The sequence below is a fragment of the Vespula pensylvanica genome, chromosome 11 (assembly GCF_014466175.1).
Source record: "Vespula pensylvanica isolate Volc-1 chromosome 11, ASM1446617v1, whole genome shotgun sequence".
Taxonomy (NCBI): Eukaryota; Metazoa; Arthropoda; class Insecta; order Hymenoptera; family Vespidae; genus Vespula; species Vespula pensylvanica.
Genome location: NC_057695.1, coordinates 4,988,634 through 5,011,005, shown reverse-complemented (window position 1 = coordinate 5,011,005; position 22,372 = coordinate 4,988,634). Strand labels below are relative to the sequence as shown.

Sequence of the window (22,372 nt, the reverse complement as noted above, 5' to 3'; positions counted from 1 at the left end):
GAAACATGAAAATCGACGAAATCAACGAGAGTCCTTTTATATTTGGAATTTATGGAAAATTGCAAGTTTATATGTGGTTTGGAAAATTGAAAAACACATTTTCGCCGAGCAAAAAACAATAATTTTTTGTTTTGTTTCATTGTTAGAGAAAATGAATCAAAAGATATAGATCGATAGATTTAAAAATAAATTGGTTCATAGGATATCGAAAATAATTAGTTGATAGGATATTTAAAATAAAATAAAATAAAAGAAGAAGAAGAAAAGTGATTAAACGAAGTTAACGATGACATCGTAATCGATTTATTCGTAATCAAACTTTTGCACGCTTTTAGGATTAATTCCAATGGGGAATCGTATTTTCGATCTCAAAGTTCAACCTGAAGGATAGAAATTTTCCTTTCAGACGGGAGTATCTAAAGTTTCTTACGGAAGATCGTCTTAACGATGTGAAATCGATCGAACGTGTTTACGAAAGTCCCATTCCAATTTCAATATCCATTGGGAAGAACGTTGGCATTCAACTGGCAAGGCAATTCTTGTTCTCCGTGTTGGATAATATCAAAGGATTGCTACTTTCATAGGGTTTGCTCAATAGTCGCTCAAGTTTATCGCTTTGCTTTCTTTCTGAGTTAGCCGTGAAGTCGTTTCAAAGATGAAAGATCTAACGAATGTCTCGAACAAATTGCGTTTCTTTCTCTCTCTCTCTCTCTCTCTCTCTCTTTTTCCTTTGCTTTTTCTCCTTTTCTCTTTTTACTTTTTTATTTTTATATCCATTTTTTCTTTTTCTTTTTTTTCTTTTTTAATTGCACGATATAACGAGCTTTCTCAGGCGTCGCGATCGCACCTTTTAAATATTTTTCGATTAAAAATTGAAACGGATAAATAGAGCTAGCCTGTCGGAAATATTTTATATAGAGATAATAATTTAAACGAACAATCGAAACGTACGTACGCAAATGGCTATACGAAAGAAAAATTCGATACCAATTAGAATACGTGGAAAATATTTGATAAATTAAAAATATTAACGATCGAATGTTTATCGAAATTGATACGAATTCTTGAATAAACAGATAACCTTCTCTATTCCAATTTGAATTACATTCCTTACAGATGGGAATTTGATATGAAGACCGGTACAGAAAGTGGTTTGCTTCTCTACAACACTGGCCAATCTTCCTACGCTGATTACTTAGGAATCGAATTGTTCGAAGGCAAGATACGACTATTAATGAACAAAGGAAATGGTCCAACGGAGTTAATACATGGTAACGTGGTGTCCGATGGTAAATGGCATCAAATTGTCGTCGACTTTAGCCCAAGTGGTATCGGTATAACCGTCGATCGTCAAGAAAAGACGATGGCTTTGCCCTCCGGTGGTAATCGTTACCTGGACTTGGCCGACACGCTCTATATCGGTGGTACGGAACTCAATAAACGTGCCAGAGCACTGGGTAAAGGGCTTAGGTCAGGTGACGTGAGTTATAAGGGTTGTCTCCGTAACATGATGCTGGACAACAAGGAGCTTGGTTTACCCGATGTCAAGGTCAGTCAAGGTATAGTCGTAGGATGCGTTTGGGGATTTCCATGCGTTGAAGCTGATCCATGCGTCAATGATGCTTTATGCGAACAACTGGGCGTCGATTCGTTCAAATGTATTTGCGATCAGCCTCTCTGTATCAAACCAAATTTCGCCGAAGACTATAAGGTTTGATAATCTTCTTCTCGATGCAATTCAATAAACGTTATCATTTCGAATGAAGGACATGTATTTTTCTTTCTCTTAGGTTTACTCGAACGCTAATCTTCCGGTAAATTTGGAGATTCTCTCTCTGTCACCACTTTCAGTATCGGAAGGAGAACACGTACTCGTTACGAGCGACAACATCGGTATGGTTCTAGACATTGCCAAATATGGCGTCGAAGAGGATGGCGTTGTTTTCAGCTTGGTAACACCACCTACTTATGGAACATTGGCTTTGGATCTCTTAACTTCGAGAACTGATCGTTCCTTCACTTTGCAAGACATCAATCGCGATAAGGTAATATTATTGTTCCTTTTATTTCTTCTTTGAAGGAAGGGAGATTAGAAAAGAAGAAAAAATGCAGAAGAAGAAGAAGAAGAAAAGAAGTGCAATATGTTCTTCGTTATATTCCGATAATAATCATGAATTTGGCGAAGCAAAAGAAATCAAAGATGTTGGTAAAGTCATGCTTAGTCCCGGTTCGTCATACGGCCAGTCTCTATAGATAGTACAGCTTGTAAAGACTAACTTTAGAATCGTTGGGGGCCGATGTAGAGTCGCTCGACTCGATGTGGGGCTGCTCTCGGTTCCTCTCTCTTCTCTCCGCAAGCCACACTTAATTTATCCAACGACAGTAGCCTATTTATAAACACCGCCACCGCTCATTAATGTTTTTTCCCTTGGATTAAATCGAGCAGACAGTCGCTTATCCCTCGAAACGTTACTCTTCCTGATACTTACCCGAATCCTCTTCCTACAAGCATTATTTAACTAATCGATTACCTTGTAATCGTTTTATTCTTGCCTCGTTACTTCTCGAAATCGACTTGACGAGACGATATGCTGATCATCGTAGTTAACCTTCCGTTACTAATTTTGATTAGGATCGAAGTGGTATCAGCAAAACACACACATACGTACATATATATATATATATATAATATATATAATATGTATATATATGTGTGTATATTGAGCTCCTTCGATAGAATAGATTCTCTAGTCTTGAAACAATCTCAAGTTCGTTGCACTTAGAGTAGCCGTAGATTACATGGTAATTTACGAATTACGTTAACAAAGAGGGTACTTTCATCAAACAGAGAAGCCACATATACCGCACATCACTATGGATAATTCCGAATTCTACGCTTGAAATGAATTCATTGATACATACATATATATAGTACTTCGTTACCAACAAATTCGACTATTCCCTCTGTATAATTCATTGGTAATGATTTCCGTGAAATCAATTATGCGAAACAGAGTAGAGGAGTTTCGTTTTAATTCGGGGTTAAGTACCGTACTACGAGTTAACTTTGCGTAGATAGCTAATTAACCGTACAGATATAACTCGATGAATTTACAGAAAGTATATATTTTCAAACGAGTCCTCGAGAGTCAAGTTATTTCAGGGATATTGGATTTCAAAGAGAATTCAATAAAGTACACTATTCGTGTACATTCGTTCGTTAGTTAGTTTAGTTCATTCGTTCGTTCGTTTGTTCGTTCGTTCGTTCGTTGGTTGGTTCGTCCGTTCGTTCGTTCGTTCATTCGTTTGTGACTATGCGTTAACTGTAACATACTATACCATTGTGTGAATAATTCCACCGATGTAAACGGTATAATAATTTGTTCTGCGGAAAGGTGTATGGTTAATAACGGTATATATATATACCTGTATGGTGGTTACCCTTATGACAGATACAGTACATGCACGATGGAAGCGAAACCACAGAAGATAGCATGATACTGGAACTGACGTTAGTGGCAGGAAGGGGATACACGCTTCCAGGATATCTCCGAGGAAGACTTAGGTTTCCTCTTCATGTCAACGTCACCCCTGTCAATGACCCACCACTTTTGGAAATACCAACGGCAAAAGTGCTACGATTGGCTCAAGTAAGTATTTCATGGTGATATATTTCAAGAAGCAAATTTGTCCTAATTCAAATAAGAATTTTATAAAAATTAAATCTATTTGACAATCATATTTGAAGACATCGATAGTTATTATCAAATGGGAATAGTTCAAATAAAATCTGTTAAGATAATGTACTGATTATCTATAATCACTACAGTGGGATTAAGTTATTCAAGATTTTTATTTCTTCTCTTTCTCTTTCTCTCTCTCTCTCTCTAGTTTTGCATATAATAACTCTCATGGGTTAATCGAGGTCAAGCGAAGTCTTTTTTGTTCCCCCTACCAGGTCGTAGAGAGAGAGAGAGAGAGAGAGAGAGAGAGAGAGAGAGAGAGAGCGTGACAATTATGCCGCAACGAGATCGATTTTCCTGTAAGCTACTAAACGATATTAATGAAATAGTGGAATGGCTCTTAAACGAAAGGAAGATTCCTTAACTCTGACGTAAATCGTTTCTTATGAAAATTATCAAAGCTTTCTAAATTGGTTGAAAGCAAAAAATTGTACCACTTTTTACCGTAACCTTTTTATTTGTCTCGTTCGCCTCGGCTAACCAATTAATCTTTTAACCGGTGCTTGCTTCTAACAGGGCACCAGAAAAACTCTAACAAAAGAATTAATTTGGGCCATTGACGCGGATACTCCGTCGGAAACGCTGGTCTACACGGTCTTGCGCACTGACACTGATGCTGGACATATCGAAAGAGTTACTTATCCCTCTAAGCCGATCGACACCTTCACGCAAGCCGAACTGATGCAAGGGCTGATCGCTTATGTACACCGTGGCAACGGTAAACACTATCATTGATTTCATTATTTAAATGAAACTAAGTTGATTCTAAAATTCCATTAATGCCAACGTATCGTAATAAATTCGTTCGTGATTTTATTTATGATACAACGATAATTAGAGTCATCATAAATCGCTACAAAAAATAATACAATAGTAACTTCGACCATTAAAAAGCTTAATCCATTTGTTGAAGCGATAAAAAAGTTATATTCGAAGTTCACTTCTATCGTAGATGAGAAATCATACATCACGATTATGATCAATATAAATATCGACAGATCTATCCGACAATAGAATCGGAATAGAGAAATGCAATTTCTAGCTTGCAAGTAATAATAATAATAACAAAATCGCGGTTTAATTGGATTTTTGAAAACAATTTCAGCGAAACCGAATGCTATGCTGGGTTTGCAAGTAAGCGATGGAATTGAAAGCAGTCAGCCAGCATACCTACGAGTCTCGGCTTACCCGCTACAGATTAAACTTCTGCATAACACCGGATTGGTCGTGGTGCATCGATCCTTCTCTTATTTAACGCCAGCGAATTTGTCATTTATAACGAATTCCGACGACAGTACGATCGACATACGTTATGATATCAGTACGTCACCTCAATACGGTACGTTGCAAAAGCTGAAAGACGTTTCAAGCAGCTGGCAAAACGCTGATCATTTCACTAGTCGTGACGTGGATCTACATACGATCCGTTACCTTCACAATATCGGTAGTCCAACGCAAGACGAATTCAAATTTCAAGCTAGCGTTCGCGAGGTTAAAACTCAACAGACCTTTGATTTTCGTATTACCTTCATCGATCTCGAATTAAAAGAGATCAAGAGAATTCCCGTTAATTTTACAAATACAGCAGAGGCAATCGTAACCGGGCAAAATCTCAAGTACCAAACCAATCCATTGATCACATCACCGAACAAAATATTATTTACATTAAACGGTGGACCGAGATATGGCGAGCTCTTGGTAACGAGACGAAAGATAAATGCTGGCGATAGTTTCACGCAAGAGGATGTAGATACGGGTAAAGTACGATATCGTTTGTACAGAAGAGCCTACTCGATTATTCACGACGAATTAGCGTTTAGGGTAAGTGCACCACAATGCATCGATATACTATCGACGTTATCCCTGAAACATCATTTGGCGAAAAACAACAAGCCCGTTGAAGGAACGGAAACCTTGAAGATCGAGGAAGGTTCGAAAGTAGCTTTAAAAATGATACGTACGAATACCATGGATTATGGTGTATCCGCCTTGATTTATAATCTCACGATAAATCCACGTCACGGTTGGCTGGTCGTATTAAATCGAACGAAGTCACAAATTCGAAGCAACGCTACGTACTTCACTTCCGAGGAATTGCTTTCTCAAACGGTTTATTACATCCACGATGATTCCGAGACAAAGGAAGACTCCTTCGAATTCATTGGCGTTGCCTTGGATTCCATAGATTTTATGTACGTTGGACGTTTTCGCATCGAAGTTATTATGAAGAACGACAATCCACCTGAACGAATAGTCAACAAGATCTTTCACGTGGTATCCAAGGGAGAAAAATTGATAACTAATAAAGATCTTGCCTATATCGATAAAGACATTAATACCAAACCTAGTGATATCAAGTACACGCGTAAAGATAACGGGAAGAGTGGCATTTATAAAATAACCGACCCTTCCGTACAAATTCGTGAGTTTACACAAAAGAATATAGACGACGAAAGAATACTCTTCAGACATTATGGCGATGACTGTGAGAAACTCGAATACACCGTCAGCGACGGCCACTTCCATACTGATGGTATCCTCGAAATCGAAGCAAGTCCACCTTATATCAGATTGAAGGAAAGTAATGGATCCATCGTTCAATTTAACAGAAGCGTTGTATTTCGGTCAAAGGAATTAGAGATCGAAACGAACGTTTACATGCTCGAAAAAGAAGTTAAATACACGATCTTGGAGAAACCTAAATACGGAATACTTTTAAAACACACGAAAGAGACTACCACGTTTACCGGAGAGGATCTGATCCATAGTTCAATATCCTATCGACACATGGGCTCGTCGTTGAATAAGGACGACTTTAAGTTCAAAATTTCAGCTAAGGGTGCAGAAACCGAAGGCATCTTTACGATTAAAGTTTATCCAGCGAGTTATTGGGAAGCCATGACAGTTCTGAACAACAAAACGATCTTTGTCGAGGAGTCGACGAGTCTCCTGATAAATAGAAAGAGCTTGGAGATAATGCACCCGAAAATTTCGCCTTCCGAAATAATTTATTTCCTACGGGATTGGCCACAAAATGGTTATCTGGAAGTTCAGAGTCACGATGAACATGCCGAGGAAAGTAAGGAAGAGTATGTTGGTAATTGGGTCAAACAATTCGATCAAGCTCTCATAAACGACGGTCGTCTATTTTACGTTCAATCTGTGACGAATCAAACGAATGATAAGTTTGTGGTTGACGTTACGAATGGTATCATGTGGATGTATGCTCTGAGCGTGAACATTATTATAGTTCCTGACAAACTTTACGTCGAGGCTAAGAATCTAAATGTGGTTGAAGGTAAAAGCGTGATTCTGGATGAAACTGATTTTATCGTGATAACTTCGTATTACGCTGGTAAGGTCACAGATTATCGTATAGTTGAGAAACCAAAGCACGGCGTTGTCATCGATTCTACGAAAAATTCGCAAATCAAAAAGTTTCCTCAAAAACATTTGAATTCTGGTGTCATATTGTACAAACACAACGGCGATGAGTTTTCAAAAGATTCGTTCAAAATGGTCGTCATCGCTGGGGATAAGATCAGTGAGCCCTTTGACGTTTGGATCGTGGTCCAACCTATCAACGACGAGGTGCCTGTCCTTGTGAATAAAACTAAATTGAACGTTTGGCAAGGTGGTTCGGTCATCTTGATGTCTTCTTACTTGGCTGCTACGGACAATGATACCGTTCCAAGCGAGATAACGTTTAACGTAACCAGTATGAAAAATGGATACATTTCTATGCTAGGATCTGATATAGAGATTTATACTTTTACTCAACAACAAATTGATGATTCCAAAATCGTTTTTACGCATACCAGTAAGTATCGATAACAAATATTATAATAACGTTGCGTGACCAATATTGGATAAGTTAAATGTTAATCATTTTCAACTTGAATACTCCTTTCAGATGGTTCTGAAGCGGAATTTAGCTTCGTGTTAAACGACGGTGTGCATACGACAGAGGCGTATGGTATATCGATTGTGGCAAAGCCCGTACGATTAACCGTGGAACAAAATGTCGCGTTAAATGTCTTTCCCTTAACAAGAAAAGTTATTTCGAACAAGCTTTTGTTAATAAGGTGTTCAGACGAAGCCAGAGAAATAAGGTACAATGTACGAAACGGTCCACACTTGGGAAAAATCATTATGGAGAGCGGTGAAGGTGTATGGCTCGAGGTCGATCGATTTACTCAGAAAGACATAAACGACAGCAAAGTTTTTTATGAACATAGAATACGGTTCATGGATTTAGCAGCCAACGACTCGTTCACGTTCGATGTCGAAGCCCATTATACTGGATCTATAACGAATCAGGTAAAGAACAGAAAAAGAGACAATCTATTTTCTAAATAATACAATTTTCATGACAGAATAAAATTCTAATCAAAACAAATTCGATCCTAGGTTTTTCACATAGACATCTCTGTCTCGAGTGGTGGCTTGGATAGATACGTTTCAGCTAAAACTGTCAGAGTCGAGGAAGGTGGTTCCGCTCAAGTTATTATGAACATCAGTGGAATAATAAGTTTCCTTCAAACGAACGCTGGCATAAATAAACCTGCTGTATTATCAAGACTGGTCAATCAACCGAGTCATGGTCATGTGATGTTGCTACCAGATCTCAACGTGACTACCTTTACACAGCCTCAAATCGAAGGTGGAAAAATCGCGTATTATCACGATCATTCGGATACATTGGAAGATCGGATTTTCTTTTCGTTGTACTTAACACCTGGACATGTTTTACTGTGTAACACAAGTATACCGGTGATAATCGAGCCCATCAACGATGAACCCTTCAAACTTATTACCAACGCACCGTACCTAACCGTTGTTCAAAATCAAAATCAAACTATTACACGGGACAATCTATTAACGATCGACCCTGATACTCCAGCTGAAGAAATCATTTATGACGTTATATCGGGACCTACTTTTGGCAGACTATTGCTTTTACCTTTCGATCAGAACAGTTCGGAAGTTCAGCAAGTGAATAAATTCTCACAACTCGACGTGGATTCTAACAGGTTGGTTTACGAGCACAATGGCCCCTTGCAAGCTGCCTCTTTCTATTTTAGAGTCTGGGACGGTCGTTTCAATCCAACTTATACAGTTTTCAACGTCCACGTTCTGGCAATCCGTTTGAATGTGACGGTACCAAGTCCAGTGAAATTACAACAAGGCTCGAACGTAGCGTCGATATCGGAAGACAACGTGAAACTCGACACAAATGCAAGACAGGATTTAGTGATCTACGAAGTGACAACCAATCCGAAGCACGGTGTGCTTTATGTAAGGGATGCCGCTGCAACGAACTTCAAACAGACGGATTTATTATCCGAAAGTGTAATGTTTTTACAGACGGACATGACAGTTTCCAATGATAGTTTGGAATTATCAGCTCGTTTAAGCGGTTTTGAACAACAACATATTCGCGTTAAAATCAGAGTGGTCCCGTTGATGATAATTAATCCAATGATAGCGTTGATGGGAGAGAAAAATCAGATAACTCTGCAACACATGGATGCAACACCTTTGGCAAAACTCACCAGCAGCAATCCGGTCTACACTATCATCAGAAAACCAAAGTATGGAAAGATCAAGAGAATCATAAGAAGTTCCTCGACTTCAGGAGAAAAAAGGGGAACGCGTGAGAGAGAGATCGGAAGATTCTCTCATCAAGAGATCGTCTCTGGTGTTATATATCTAGTCTGTAAAAAAGTACCAAGTATGGAATACGAAGGAGTAAGTGACAGTTTCGCATTTATTCTAGCAGCCTCGATATTTCAACCAGCGGCTGGTGAATTCGAGATACGCGTTAAATTCGACATGGACGATTACAACAGCACTTTGGCAGGTCCTATGGATCCCATCGGTCACGAGGGTGAAATGGCAATCGCACCTAACATGAGTAACGATTATTTGCTCATTTTGGGCATGTTGCTTGGTGCTTTTCTCTTAAGTATCATCGTTATAATCACGATCAGGTGTAGACACAATCGATACAAACGTACCGAAGAAGACAAACCTGAGACAACGCCATCGGTTGGTGTAATGCCCTTACCAAGGCCACCTGATCATCTAATGCCAACGACACCTCATCTCAAACGTTTCGCAAATGAACACGGCACGATAACATCCAGCACGCCATTACCAGTTTTACCAAGTATGACTTCGACCTTGCCGCAATGCAAGGTAATACCACTGAACCCTCTGGAAAGTATAACAGGTTCAGAGGTTGACGTATCTGCGAGGTATCCTTACGGTGTTGCGGACGGTGACGAATGGAGCAGCTTTGACACGTCAGATTTACCTTGTCAATCGGCCACTACACAAAGAACCAATAATCCTTTACTGAGGAGAAATCAGTATTGGGTCTAGCAGGAGGAGCAGCCTTCGGGCCGCAAACGAAACAAACTGTAGCGCTTCCAAATACTCGCTTAGAAGACTGTCTTTGTTACGAATATCGGGACGATTATTCGATATTATTGTCTCAGCGTGCCTAAAAGGGAAGTTAATCGATAAAAATCGTGTACATTGATAATATACAATGATGAATACGTCATAATAGAAAGATATTCTTTCTTCGAGGTCGACAATTAATACGAGACTTTCCTATAATGGCAATACGAGTATATACATATGTATGTAGGTTGCGTATGTAATCTCTAATTGAGAGATACGGACGAAACGGACGATATTTATACCGTCTCTCTTTTTTCTTTGTCTAAGAGAAAAAAAAAAAAGAAAGAAAGAAAGATATATCTACTATTGTCCGTGATTATGATATTCGTCACTACGAAGGACTCGATGTGCCTAAATGAGAAATCGACTTTTTACCGAAACCTGTTAACTTACATTTTTGCTAATATATGTATGTATGTATATGACTTCGGTCGAACGAAAATATTCATGCGAAGTCTTCGGCCTTACTTATCGTCGCTACATCGGAATCATCCCCGTCTACCTCGGCCATTATCGATTTCAAAACGAATAACTCACTGTAATCCTTTTTTTTTACACGATCATATTCAATCGATACATTTTAAATGTAATATAAAAACCGACCGTGAGAAAAAATTTTATTCATCGCAGAAAAGAAATTACGTATGTATGTACTTAAAAGAACTCCTCTGTGTATCAGTTTGGCGAACTGTTGGGATACGAGGGCCAAATTATATTATCGAAGACTGACAAGCCACACCGAGATTTATTAGGATGTTATTGTTCGCAAATATGTGTAAATAATTAAGTATAATCTGTGAGAAAGAGAGAGAGAGAAAGAGAGAGAGAGAGAGCGAGAGCGAGAGCGAGAGAGAGAGAGAAGAGAACAGAACAACGTATGTATGTATTTATCCATATATTTATCCCATTTTTAAAAATGGACGAACTATCTGCAGGTTACATTGAAAGAATTTTGTGAACCCATAAAGTTACATACCTTGGGACATACGAGGGAGAATCATCTTCGAAAGCTCGCGTTATGCACATATCTTTTACACTGCACTATTTTGTAATTCGAATTTTTACTTGCATTTCATTCGGAAAATAGAACAGTGTGTATTTATAATCTTGAAAGAAAAAAATTAAGAAAAAAGAAAAAAGAGGAAAAAGCAAAAACAAAAAAAAAGGATAGAAAGCAAAAGAATGAAGAGAAATTAATGAAAATTTTGATTAGAAAAGATTATCGGTTCTACGAAGAAATATTAACACTGGGAATTTCACGTTCGACAGAATATTATGTAAAATTTAAGAAACCTTAAGCTACATTGAAAAATATCTTAATTGCTTTGTTAATATCACGATGATCTTTGATAGAAATTCGATAGGTTAGATATCTTAACGATTAGATGTAACACGACGAATTATTATTTATCGTACTACGAAAATCAATGTTTCAAATCTTTTATTTGAATGATTTTCAAAAACTGAAAAAATGGAGGAATTTTAATCTCGTCGTTTTACATACCACGCATAACAATCTTGCCCGTCGGGATAAAGAAAAAAAATAAATGGTATAAAGTTAAAATTAAATCGTACGCGTATTTCAGTATTATATTAGTATCGTAAATTTATCAATGTTAATCGGAAATTAAGAAGCTAATATATCGTATACATACGTGTTGATTCGAAGAATTTTAACGATTACGTTTTAAAGCCTTCACACGAATTTACGGTGACCTTAATTAACGACGACTTTGATAATGGACCCTTGTAGGGATTGTACGATTCGTAAAAACGCTCTTATGTGAATGTTAATAATAGAAATTTAATGATTATACGTAAATCATAATCGTATGTACGTAGCGAATACTGTTTTCACAAATTCATAGCATATACAATAAAATAATATTTCTATCGAGAATTATCCGATAATATTATCCGATAACACAATAATATTATCTAATAATCCGATAAGAATAAAAATTAATGAATATGCTAGAAAGAAAAACAGTTAGGCTTTTTTACATCCACCAAATGAACCGATCCGAGTGCCAAAACTTCTATATTAATCTTGTAATATATAGTTATTCATAGGAATGTATTTTCCCTGCTGACTGAATGCATAACTCTTGTAATTCTAATAAAATGAATGTGCGATGTTAATTAATATGATAGTAAATACGTAGTTACGGTCACTTATCGTATTTTTTTCTTAATGATAACGATGAAGATAAAGGAACGTGAGAAAAACTGGAAAAATTTTCAACTTATTCTTTTGTAAAATTAAAACTCATTCGATAATTAAACGGACGAACGTTGCTCCATCTATAAAATCAATTTCGTTTCGGAATTCATATCCAGTTAGTTGGAAGGTGGCATGACAGAAGCTTGGTACTCTTCAACATGGCTACGTTCGTGCGGTGAGTTGATTATTTTTCAGCCATTTAACCTTCACATAAAAGCTTATCGATTCGTCTACGATAATCGAAAAGTTTATTAAACAAGTTAATTCAAAATAGAAGCTTCAAATTTTCATTAAATTTTTACTTCTGTTCAATGATTTTTTTAAACGATTGGTATAACGTAACAATGATCACGCTGACGTGTCATTGATATTATATTTCTCGTTATTATTAATATTTTTACATGCCGGTTATTATAAAATTAGACATTTTATATAACTGAAAAAAAAAAATCATTTCATTCTACTTGTACTTTATCTTTTCGCGATAAACGACTGGTATTCGATAATAATCGATAGTACGTTGCTTCTTCGAGCTCCGATTATGGCGATAATGTCGTAGTTATTTTTTTTTTTTTTTTTTTTTTTTTACTTTTCTTTTAGAAGCAAGAACAATACCGAAATGAATATGTAAAATTTGATTTATTTTAAAACAGGATAAACTTAAAAATACATGAAGTTTTTCAAACTTCCAATTATGTTTTATTTCAGACTGGGAATATTTTTTGTGCTAGCACTTTGCCCATTTATAATTAATGCAGTGAATAGAGATACTTTTAAGACATGCGAACAAAGCAGCTTTTGCCGGTAAATATAATGTTGATTCACATCAAAATCTTTTGCTATTATATTTTTTTTCTTTTTTTTAAATTTTTATATATATATTTCATTTATCTTTATAGACGCTGCAAAAAGGTTGAACCAGGTAAAACTCCGTATCAATTACAGCCGGAAACAGTTGCACACAATGAATCTACTTTAACAGTAGATTTATTTAATAAAGATACCGGTGTATTTTATCTTTTAAAACTTACCGTACTTAAAGATCATACGTTTAGGCTTCACATTAATGAAAAAAATCCGTTACATCCACGATATGAAGTTGAGCATTGTTTGCAAGATCAACCACAAACATCGAAATTGGATAATATTGAAAAAACTACAGAATATATATCTGTCACCAATGGAGAGAACAAAGCCGTTTTATATATCAATCCTTTTAAAGTAGATTTATACTCTCAAAATGTTTTAGTCATTTCAGCGAATGCTCGTGGTTTAATGAGATTTGAACATCTTCGAACAAAACCAGAAAGGTACACCATATAAAACAATATATATTATTTAAAGCAAAAAGGAAATAGAAACACATAGTCTATCATCTTTTTTTAGCAAATCAGATCAGGAAGAAAAAGCAGAAAATATTCAAACTGAAGAGAAACAGCAATCACAATACCCTGGTGATGGTGCTGAAAATGACCCTGGTGCTTGGGAAGAAAATTTTAAAAATCATCATGACTCTAAACCTCTTGGACCTGAAGCCATAGCTTTAGATTTTAGTTTTCCAGGGGCAGAACAAGCTTATGGTATCCCAGAACATGCTGATTCTCTTGCTTTAAAATCTACAAAACAAATAGAACCATATAGGTTATATAATTTAGATGTTTTTGAGTATGAGATGAATGAACGAATGTCATTATATGGATCAATTCCAGTTCTTTATGCGCATGGGTAAGTGTAATTTTTTTTTGACAGTTCCAATAATACATAAATATATATAGCATATAAACATATAATATAAACTTAATATCATATTTTATAGTAAAGACAAAACAGCAGGTATTTTTTGGCATAATGCAGCAGAAACATGGATTGATGTACTATCAAGTGCTGATAATAACGTCGTAGAGAGTTTTGTTAATTTTGTTTCGGGTTCTACAAAAAAATCACAAGTTGATGTACACTTCATGTCTGAATCTGGGGTTATTGATGTATTCTTCATGTTAGGACCTAAACCTTTGGATGTATTTAGACAATTCACTGTTTTAACTGGTACAGCACCATTACCACAGGTATGTTATTTATATAGTAATGTTTATATTATTTATTATATATTAATGCCTTATGTATTAAATGTTCTATGTATTAAAATTCTAGCATCAGTTGTTTGTTAATAAATTAATAACTTTATTAAAGTAATTTAAATATTAATTTAATTTTCAGATGTTTGCATTGGGCTACCATCAATCACGTTGGAATTATAATGATCAAGATGATGTTGCTCAAATTGCCAATAGCTTTGATGAGCATGATTTCCCAATGGATACGATGTGGCTTGATATTGAATATACCGATGGTAAAAAATATTTTACATGGGATTCACGTAAATTTCCAAATCCTCTTGAAATGGTTCAAAACTTAACGGATAAAGGAAGAAAATTAGTTGTCATTATTGATCCACACATCAAAAGAGATCCTAATTATTTCATACATAATGATGCTACTAATTTGGGATATTACATTAAGACTAGAGATGGAAAAGATTACGAAGGTTGGTGTTGGCCAGGAGCATCATCATATTTAGATTTCTTTGATCCAAAGGTTCGAGAATATTATATTGGTCAATATAGTCTAGATAAATTTCATGGTACTACAAACAATGTATATATCTGGAATGACATGAACGAACCGAGTGTTTTCAATGGTCCAGAAGTAACTCTACCTAAAGATGTTATACATTACGGTGGTTGGGAACATAGAGATGTTCATAATATTAATGGTTTTGTTTATACGCTTGCCACCTATGAGGCTCTATTTAGAAGATCAGGAGGATCTTTAAGACCTTTTATTTTAACAAGATCTTTCTTTGCTGGATCACAACGTTTCGCTGCAATGTGGACCGGTGATAATACAGCAGACTGGGATAATCTTCGTACAAGTTATCCAATGTGTCTTTCTGTATCTATTTCTGGCATGTCATTCTGTGGAGCAGACGTTGGTGGATTCTTTAAAAATCCAGACAGAGAACTATTTATTAGATGGAATCAAGCAGGTGCCTGGCTACCTTTCTTCCGTCAACATTCACACATCGAAACAAAAAGACGTGAACCATGGACATTCAATGAAGAAACTACACAAATAGTAAGAGAGTCATTCAGAGTTAGATATTCCTATCTGCCACTGTGGTATACATTATTCAGAGAACATGAAATAAAAGGTACACCTGTAATACGACCATTATGGGCGCATTATCCAACAGAAACACAAACTTATAAACTCGACGATCATATACTTGTTGGAGATTCCATTCTTGTACACCCAGTATTTCAACCTTCTGCTACAGAAGTTAATGTATACTTCCCAGGGGAGGGTAAGGTAACGTGGTACGATATCGATACCATGCAACCATATACGCAAGCTGGATCAAACAATGTACAAGTAACTATACACAAGATTCCTGTATTCCAAAGAAGTGGTTCCATCGTGCCACGTAAAATGAGAATACGTCGTAGCACAGTTGCGATGAGGAACGATCCATATACTCTAATTATTATTGCTGATAATAATGGTACTGCTAGTGGTAATCTGTATATCGACGATGAAAGCAGCTTCGAATATCGTCATGGAAAGTATCTTTATCTAAAACTTAACTTTGATGGAATCAAGTTAACTTCAACATTTATTGATAAGTTAGCTTCATATGAAACGAAAAGTTGGTTGGAAAGAGTAGATATAGCAAATCCTCCTAAAGGAATTAAGTCTGCTCAGCTTGTATCACGCAGTAAGTACTATAATTTAAATTGTATTTATTAAAAAGTAAAATGAAAATTAATTATTATTTTCTTCATTTTATTGCAGATTCAAGAACAGTGACATTAGAAACTAAATATAATCCCAATAACAATGTACTAACATTGCGTAAACCAGGTGTAAATATGAGCGAGGAGTGGACCATTGAATTAATTCGTTAAAACGATGGTTATACTCGTATCAAGTCAGAAATTATACAGCAGAATTAATTTTTTTCATGGTAATATCAATCCTTCAGCTATCTGTGATCCAAAAAGTAATGTATGTTAAAGTAAATACAAATGCAATTTAGTTGTTATAATAGTAAAAATGCATTTGTTACCTGAACAAATTTCTTTTGTGACATAGCTCTATGCAATCAAGCAGCATAAATTAATAAATATTATGTATGTGGTATCTTTCTTTGTATCGCATGCATGAAATTTTTTAGAAAAATAAAAAATGTGTTAATAAAACAAACGTGAACTATTATTTAATGAAAAATATCGATTTATATACAATTGAAGGCTTGTTTTGTGAAGTGCAGAATAACAATAAAATTATATTTAGTTCACAAAAGTCATTTATTTAGTCATGTTCGTTCCGTCGGTGCTTGTTTATGAGCCAGATACAAAAACACTATAGATGATAATGCAGATACCAAAAAGATTACATCAAACCATCTGTGATAGAAATTAAACTGAAGTTCACCCAAAACTTGTGTTATAATTATTCTGTATTCAGCAGGCATATTCATGCGCATAAGTAATACAGAGGATACAAAATACATTCCCTAGAATAAAGGAATATAAAATTACATAAACTGCCTTTGCATTGCGAGAAAACATTGTAAGAAAAGATCATATATAAAAAAAAAAAAAAAAGAGAACAAATCTTACCATTATTTGTGCAAGTATAAGTACAATAATATTTGAGGATTTGCTGCTTGATATAGCATAAAAGAACTGAAATATGAACATGAAATTACGTTTGTGGTAAGCATTTTTGTTATGAAGACTGATAATAATAAATTAGTCATGTATCAAAAATTGTAAATCACGTTCTTTGCTTTTACTCAAATAGTATCAAAATTTAAATAATATACAGTTTTGCATATTAGTTAATCAGTTGTATGTAAAGATGAAATAACACAATGAGAATATAAATAAAGAGATTAATTGACTGAATAACTGTATATATAATTATTGTGAAATTTATATCATACCTTTGTAAGAGTCAACAACAATCCACGAATAGAAGTCAAAACGATACATCCAACTAAATAGAACGATATATGTTGTGACCAAAATGTAACATCTATGTCAAAACCCATCCAATGAACAGCAATTTCAATTCCTCTAGTAACAGGATCTTTTTTACCAACGCGATCAAAGACTATGTTAATCGTGGACTGCAAAGAAACGTAATATATAATATTTGATTGTTTATCAAATATTATTATTTGTAACTATTGTTGTTGCAATGTACTAACTATTAATATTTTCCAAATGCAATATAATGAAAAAAAATAGCCAAGAAAATTAAAATATTTTCCTTGCCATGTTGCTGCCCATTCTAAACGTTCTCTAGCGTTTTGAATATCATGTGCTTCTAGAAATAATTGTCTAGATAATTCTTCTAAAGCTATAACTTCTATTTGTAATTGTTTTATAGCTGAAAATTAATATGGTAAATTGTTGATCATATATTACTTTACTCATTATCATAAAATATTAATACAATACACACTTTCTTGATTTCCTTTTGTACCACCCAATGGACCTAACATTCCCCAAAGACGTGAACGAACTTCGCTTTGTCCAATCATTTCACCCTTTTTAGCAAGTGCTATCCTTTTTTTCTTAACTATAATCATATCCATTGTTTGTAACAATCGTTTTTCTATGGCTTGTACATCAGCATAAGATACAGGCCGCATAAAATAGGCCATAGAAGAATATGGGTAATTTACAGCACCAAAACCTGATAAAAGTGCCATAACAGTAACTCCTATAACACCTATCCGACTTACACCTTGCTCTATTGATAACAATCCTTTCTTTGGACTCAATATTGGAAAAGGATCACCAATTTTCCAAAATAAGTAGAGGTAAAAAAGATATACTATGATTGTAAGTGGCCTTATCCAATTCAGTCTTACTACACAAAAATTAGATAAATATCAATCAAAGAAAATACAGATAAAAAATAGAAATATATTGGAACAGGATACATACCAAATCTAATGTTACTGATAATAAAATATGCTATGTAAAATGGTATAAGAACTATTACCATAAATAAAAGCATATATAGTCCAACGTTCCAATGAAAATATCTAGAACTGATAAAAAAAAATTATATTTAACAAAGCCTTTCTTTCTTTTTTACAACTACAATACCAACATTTTCTTACCTTGAATCAAGAACCCGAATTATTTCAAAAATAATGAGTTCAAACATAGTACACGACAACGAAAATGTTATAGAAAAAATCAACTGCACTAATCTGTGATGTACTTCATAGTCACGAAATAATTTTTTTACAAAAAATATCCATCCTCCCAAGAAAAATATTACCTGCAAAATAAATAAAAAATACTTGAAAGTGATATGTATATGGACACAATATAGTAATTAGCTGGTTGATAATTTCTAAACAGTTAATATTTCAATGAAAGAAATTGTCTCGATCATAAAAGAAAATACAAAAGTTTGTCATAGTATATTTATTGCGACAATATACTTCTTATTACAATCAATGAAAAATATACGAATTATAAATTTAAAACTACATTAATATAATTAAATAATATTTATCAATGTACAGCTTTCATACAACACAAATCTCAAAAGTATTCAAAAAATAAAGAACACACAATACCAGACTTAATAACTATCTTCATACTTTTATATTCATATTTTTATAAATAATTAGATTATTTAACGATAAATTATTTATATCATTCGTTGCATAAAATGTTTAAAAAATGAAGAATTTAATTTTCAAAATAAATAAACATGTTAGTTATTGCTACATATATGGGACTTAACCCTCTTTTTTCATAATGGAATGTCAATGGTTTATTAAAATTATAAATGGGTTTCCACCTGTGTAACAAGGATCACAAAAGTATCCTCCAAAAAACCCATGTTTTAATAACGTAAAATACACTTTGCATTGCAAAGTAACAACTCCTTATTCTTCCTACTTTAATTTGACAGGACGCAGATGATACGTCGACTGTTCACATGCGCGCGTGGCGATCCGGCTAAAAACTCGAAAATCGTTTTAATCGATCAGATCGATATATCGATTAAAGGCATAATAAAGAGACATACCGGTAATAAAAATAAACGGTGATGAAGATAGAAAACTATATAAACTTAATTATTCTTATACTATAAAATAATAAATTAAGATATTAGTCATCGAATTAAAAATTAAATTCATGCGGGAAAAATGATATATAAAACATTGTTAATATTAGATCTATATTTAAAATCCTTTTTTTTATACACGATAATACTTTTATCAATATACTCACTATATATGTAATACGTTTTATTTTAAATTAGTGTAGTATATTACTATAATAATGATAAATGCTTTAATAAATCAATTTATATAATTATCCTTCTGAGGTTTTAACATAATATCAATATTATCAGGTGCTGAAACTTGAAGTAAATTTATTGTTCGTGGACTTTCATAATTTCTTGCAATCAAGCAAACTGATTTTCTTTGGTTATTTACATCAGGCTCATGATGAAAAAATTTGCAACATATGACATACCAAAAATTTTGTATAATACTTTTTATCAAACCTATAATGTTTTGAATGTTTAAAAAATCTAATCACTTTATATTAAATAACAAATACACTTACCACTTGTAACAAATATACCTCCAACTGTGGCACATAATTTTACTAAAAATTGTGTAATAGTATCGCGTTCTTGAGTAATTCTTATTTTCAAAGCACTCATGTCATATTTAAAAAATATACCGGGTATTCCATGAGATCCTTTTAAATGATCAATAGGTCTTTGATGATCTTTTACGCTATATTGATATGTTTTAAATGTACTTAGCAAAGTTCTTATATCAGTGGGAACTATTTCTACAAAATACTGATATAGCATCATATCTAAGAAATAAATTAAATGTTAAGAATAAATTAAATCTTAGAAATCAATCATTTGATTTATAATATTAATAAATAGAGTTTCAATTTACTATTATCAGCAATTTTTTCATCTCCCTCGAGAGGATGTACAATACCAGGACTAGGTCCTCCAAAGGAAAATTTGTTAATTCTATGAGTAAAATTATAGTCTCTATTAGTCATAAATGCTGAAATATGTATATGATCTCTTGGAAGAGGTAAAGATTTTCCAGCAGTTATGTGAAAGTTTCCTGCAACTTTATTTGCATTTATACTACCATGAATTCGACATGCATCCGGTACATATGATGGTTCACGAGTTCTAAAGAAAACAATATTATATATTAGGTTAACATATGTGACTAATTATTACAAAATAAAATACGCTACATAATCATTTAAGAAGATAGATAAACCTTTTTGGCATTTCGCTATGCAATGTGATTTGATTAGATTTCCAAAGTAATTCATGGATTGCATGATACTCCTCTCTTAAATAGGAATTCATGTGTTTTAAAGCTTCAAAATGTGATCTTTGTTCTAAACTTAATTCCCACCAAGTATCTTCTTCTTCTAATGTATCATAACCTACTAAATTTTGATTCGTTGAATCTAAGATATCTGCTCCAATACGACCACATGGCATTGCCACAGTTATATCAATATTTATTTTTAATTTTGCATCATAATCTGTATCTGGTTCAAATTTAAATTGCAATCTACTGTCAAGGAAATAATTTGTTTCTGCTATTATTAAATAAGCAATAATACAAAATGTGAAGATAGAAACTGAAACATAGGTAAAAAGGGAATGCATATATATATATATATATACACACACACACACAACACACAAACTATATAAATATGCATATATATCTAAATCTCGAACTTTATACTAAATTAATTAAAATTAATTAAAATTACTTACAAGTCCCACCGACCGCAGTTTTATTTACATATGGTTCAGGTACTTTAGGAAATGCATCAAGTTCTTTCATAGTCTTAATATTAACATGCCTTCTTCTCAACATTTTTACAATTAAATAAAACAGAATTTATAAGTCTCTTCCAACAATCTACTAACAGTAACCTGCAATATGTACATTACAACTATTTATTTTTCATACTTTTCATATTTCATTGTGGATGGTTATATATTTCTACTGCATATTTATAAAAAAACTAAATAAGATATATTCGTATATCGTTTCTAAATGATAAACGTTATTTGTAAAAGAAAAATAAATATATCAAAGAAAACGTACGTCCGTACGTCATTTATTTGAGGTTAGTGAAACAAAGATATGATTAGTTATGGCGACTACGATTTGATTGGATAATGAATTACGCGCGATATTTCATATCATACAAAACCAACTAAAGTACAAATTAGGCATACTAACACAATTAAGACAATTTACTATCTTAGATTACTTTAATAAAGGTTTCAACAAAATTTGTATAACTATAACAATTACTTTAAATATATATGCAAAATTTGAATAGTTTCGTAGTTTAGTTTTTCCAAATTTTTATATATCTGAAATATGAACCATTCCAAAACCGGGAGGAAGATTGAAGCGAAATTCTCTATTAATTTGCATTAGATTGCAATTATTTAAATAAATTCTAAGTATTAAAACAATTTATCGACCAATTATCATTCGAGACTTATAAATAATAATTAATAAGAATAAATAAGGGTAAATAGGAAATATATAGGTTCGATGACAAGCATAAATGCGATAGAAAAGGTTTTTGTGCGATTCTCTAAGAAATTATCTTTGTATATAACTAAATTTTAATTATTTACCCGTAAAAGTATTATTACCAATGTAAAATATTAATACTTTAGTATTTAATCATAATTAAATTGAACAAATTTGAAAATACATTGAAATATGCAGCCATTCGCCCGGTAGTACTTGCGTTATCGATATATCGCAAGTAATACCGACCCAGGTCCCACCGCGTGGAGG

General features: G+C 33.7%; 3 protein-coding genes across 13 annotated transcripts in view; 2 read left to right on the top strand and 1 right to left on the bottom strand.

Annotated features, from left to right (window-relative positions):
* LOC122633160 (chondroitin sulfate proteoglycan 4) overlaps window positions 1–12,388 on the top strand; it is a 74,107-nt gene extending 61,719 nt beyond the window's left edge. For all 8 annotated transcript variants that reach the window (XM_043820741.1, XM_043820745.1, XM_043820740.1 and 5 more), the window contains 7 exons: window positions 1,117–1,711; window positions 1,791–2,045; window positions 3,453–3,650; window positions 4,260–4,461; window positions 4,849–7,563; window positions 7,657–8,063; window positions 8,154–12,388. In XM_043820741.1, the coding sequence (XP_043676676.1) occupies window positions 1,117–1,711; window positions 1,791–2,045; window positions 3,453–3,650; window positions 4,260–4,461; window positions 4,849–7,563; window positions 7,657–8,063; window positions 8,154–10,130 (6,349 nt within the window). In that variant the 3' untranslated portion in view covers window positions 10,131–12,388. The remainder of the gene's footprint in view (window positions 1–1,116; window positions 1,712–1,790; window positions 2,046–3,452; window positions 3,651–4,259; window positions 4,462–4,848; window positions 7,564–7,656; window positions 8,064–8,153) is intronic.
* A 68-nt stretch (window positions 12,389–12,456) lies between these two features.
* LOC122633161 (neutral alpha-glucosidase AB) lies at window positions 12,457–17,411 on the top strand. The gene is made up of 7 exons (XM_043820748.1): window positions 12,457–12,613; window positions 13,147–13,242; window positions 13,338–13,748; window positions 13,825–14,163; window positions 14,255–14,504; window positions 14,656–16,213; window positions 16,291–17,411. The coding sequence occupies exons 1-7, from the start codon at window positions 12,597–12,599 to the stop codon at window positions 16,401–16,403; spliced, it is 2,784 nt and encodes a 927-aa protein (XP_043676683.1). The 5' UTR covers window positions 12,457–12,596; the 3' UTR covers window positions 16,404–17,411.
* LOC122633163 (Golgi pH regulator) lies at window positions 16,787–21,853 on the bottom strand. 4 transcript variants are annotated; one of them, XM_043820750.1, is made up of 8 exons: window positions 20,112–20,242; window positions 18,638–18,801; window positions 18,459–18,565; window positions 17,971–18,381; window positions 17,714–17,895; window positions 17,447–17,632; window positions 17,121–17,186; window positions 16,787–17,014 (listed from the first exon to the last, which is right to left on the bottom strand). In XM_043820750.1, exons 2-8 carry the CDS (start codon window positions 18,682–18,684, stop codon window positions 16,814–16,816), a joined length of 1,200 nt encoding a protein of 399 aa, XP_043676685.1. In that variant the 5' UTR covers window positions 18,685–18,801; window positions 20,112–20,242; the 3' UTR covers window positions 16,787–16,813. The 4 variants fall into 4 exon arrangements, with proteins under 4 accessions (XP_043676685.1, XP_043676684.1, XP_043676687.1 ...); XM_043820749.1 differs by lacking the exon at window positions 20,112–20,242 and adding an exon at window positions 19,333–19,817; XM_043820752.1 differs by lacking the exons at window positions 16,787–17,014; window positions 17,121–17,186; window positions 17,447–17,632; ... (2 more) ...; window positions 18,459–18,565; window positions 18,638–18,801 and adding exons at window positions 19,700–20,049; window positions 20,462–20,712; window positions 20,807–21,179; window positions 21,322–21,483; window positions 21,659–21,853 and having other exon boundaries at window positions 20,112–20,372.
* Between the last annotated feature and the right edge of the window lie 519 nt (window positions 21,854–22,372).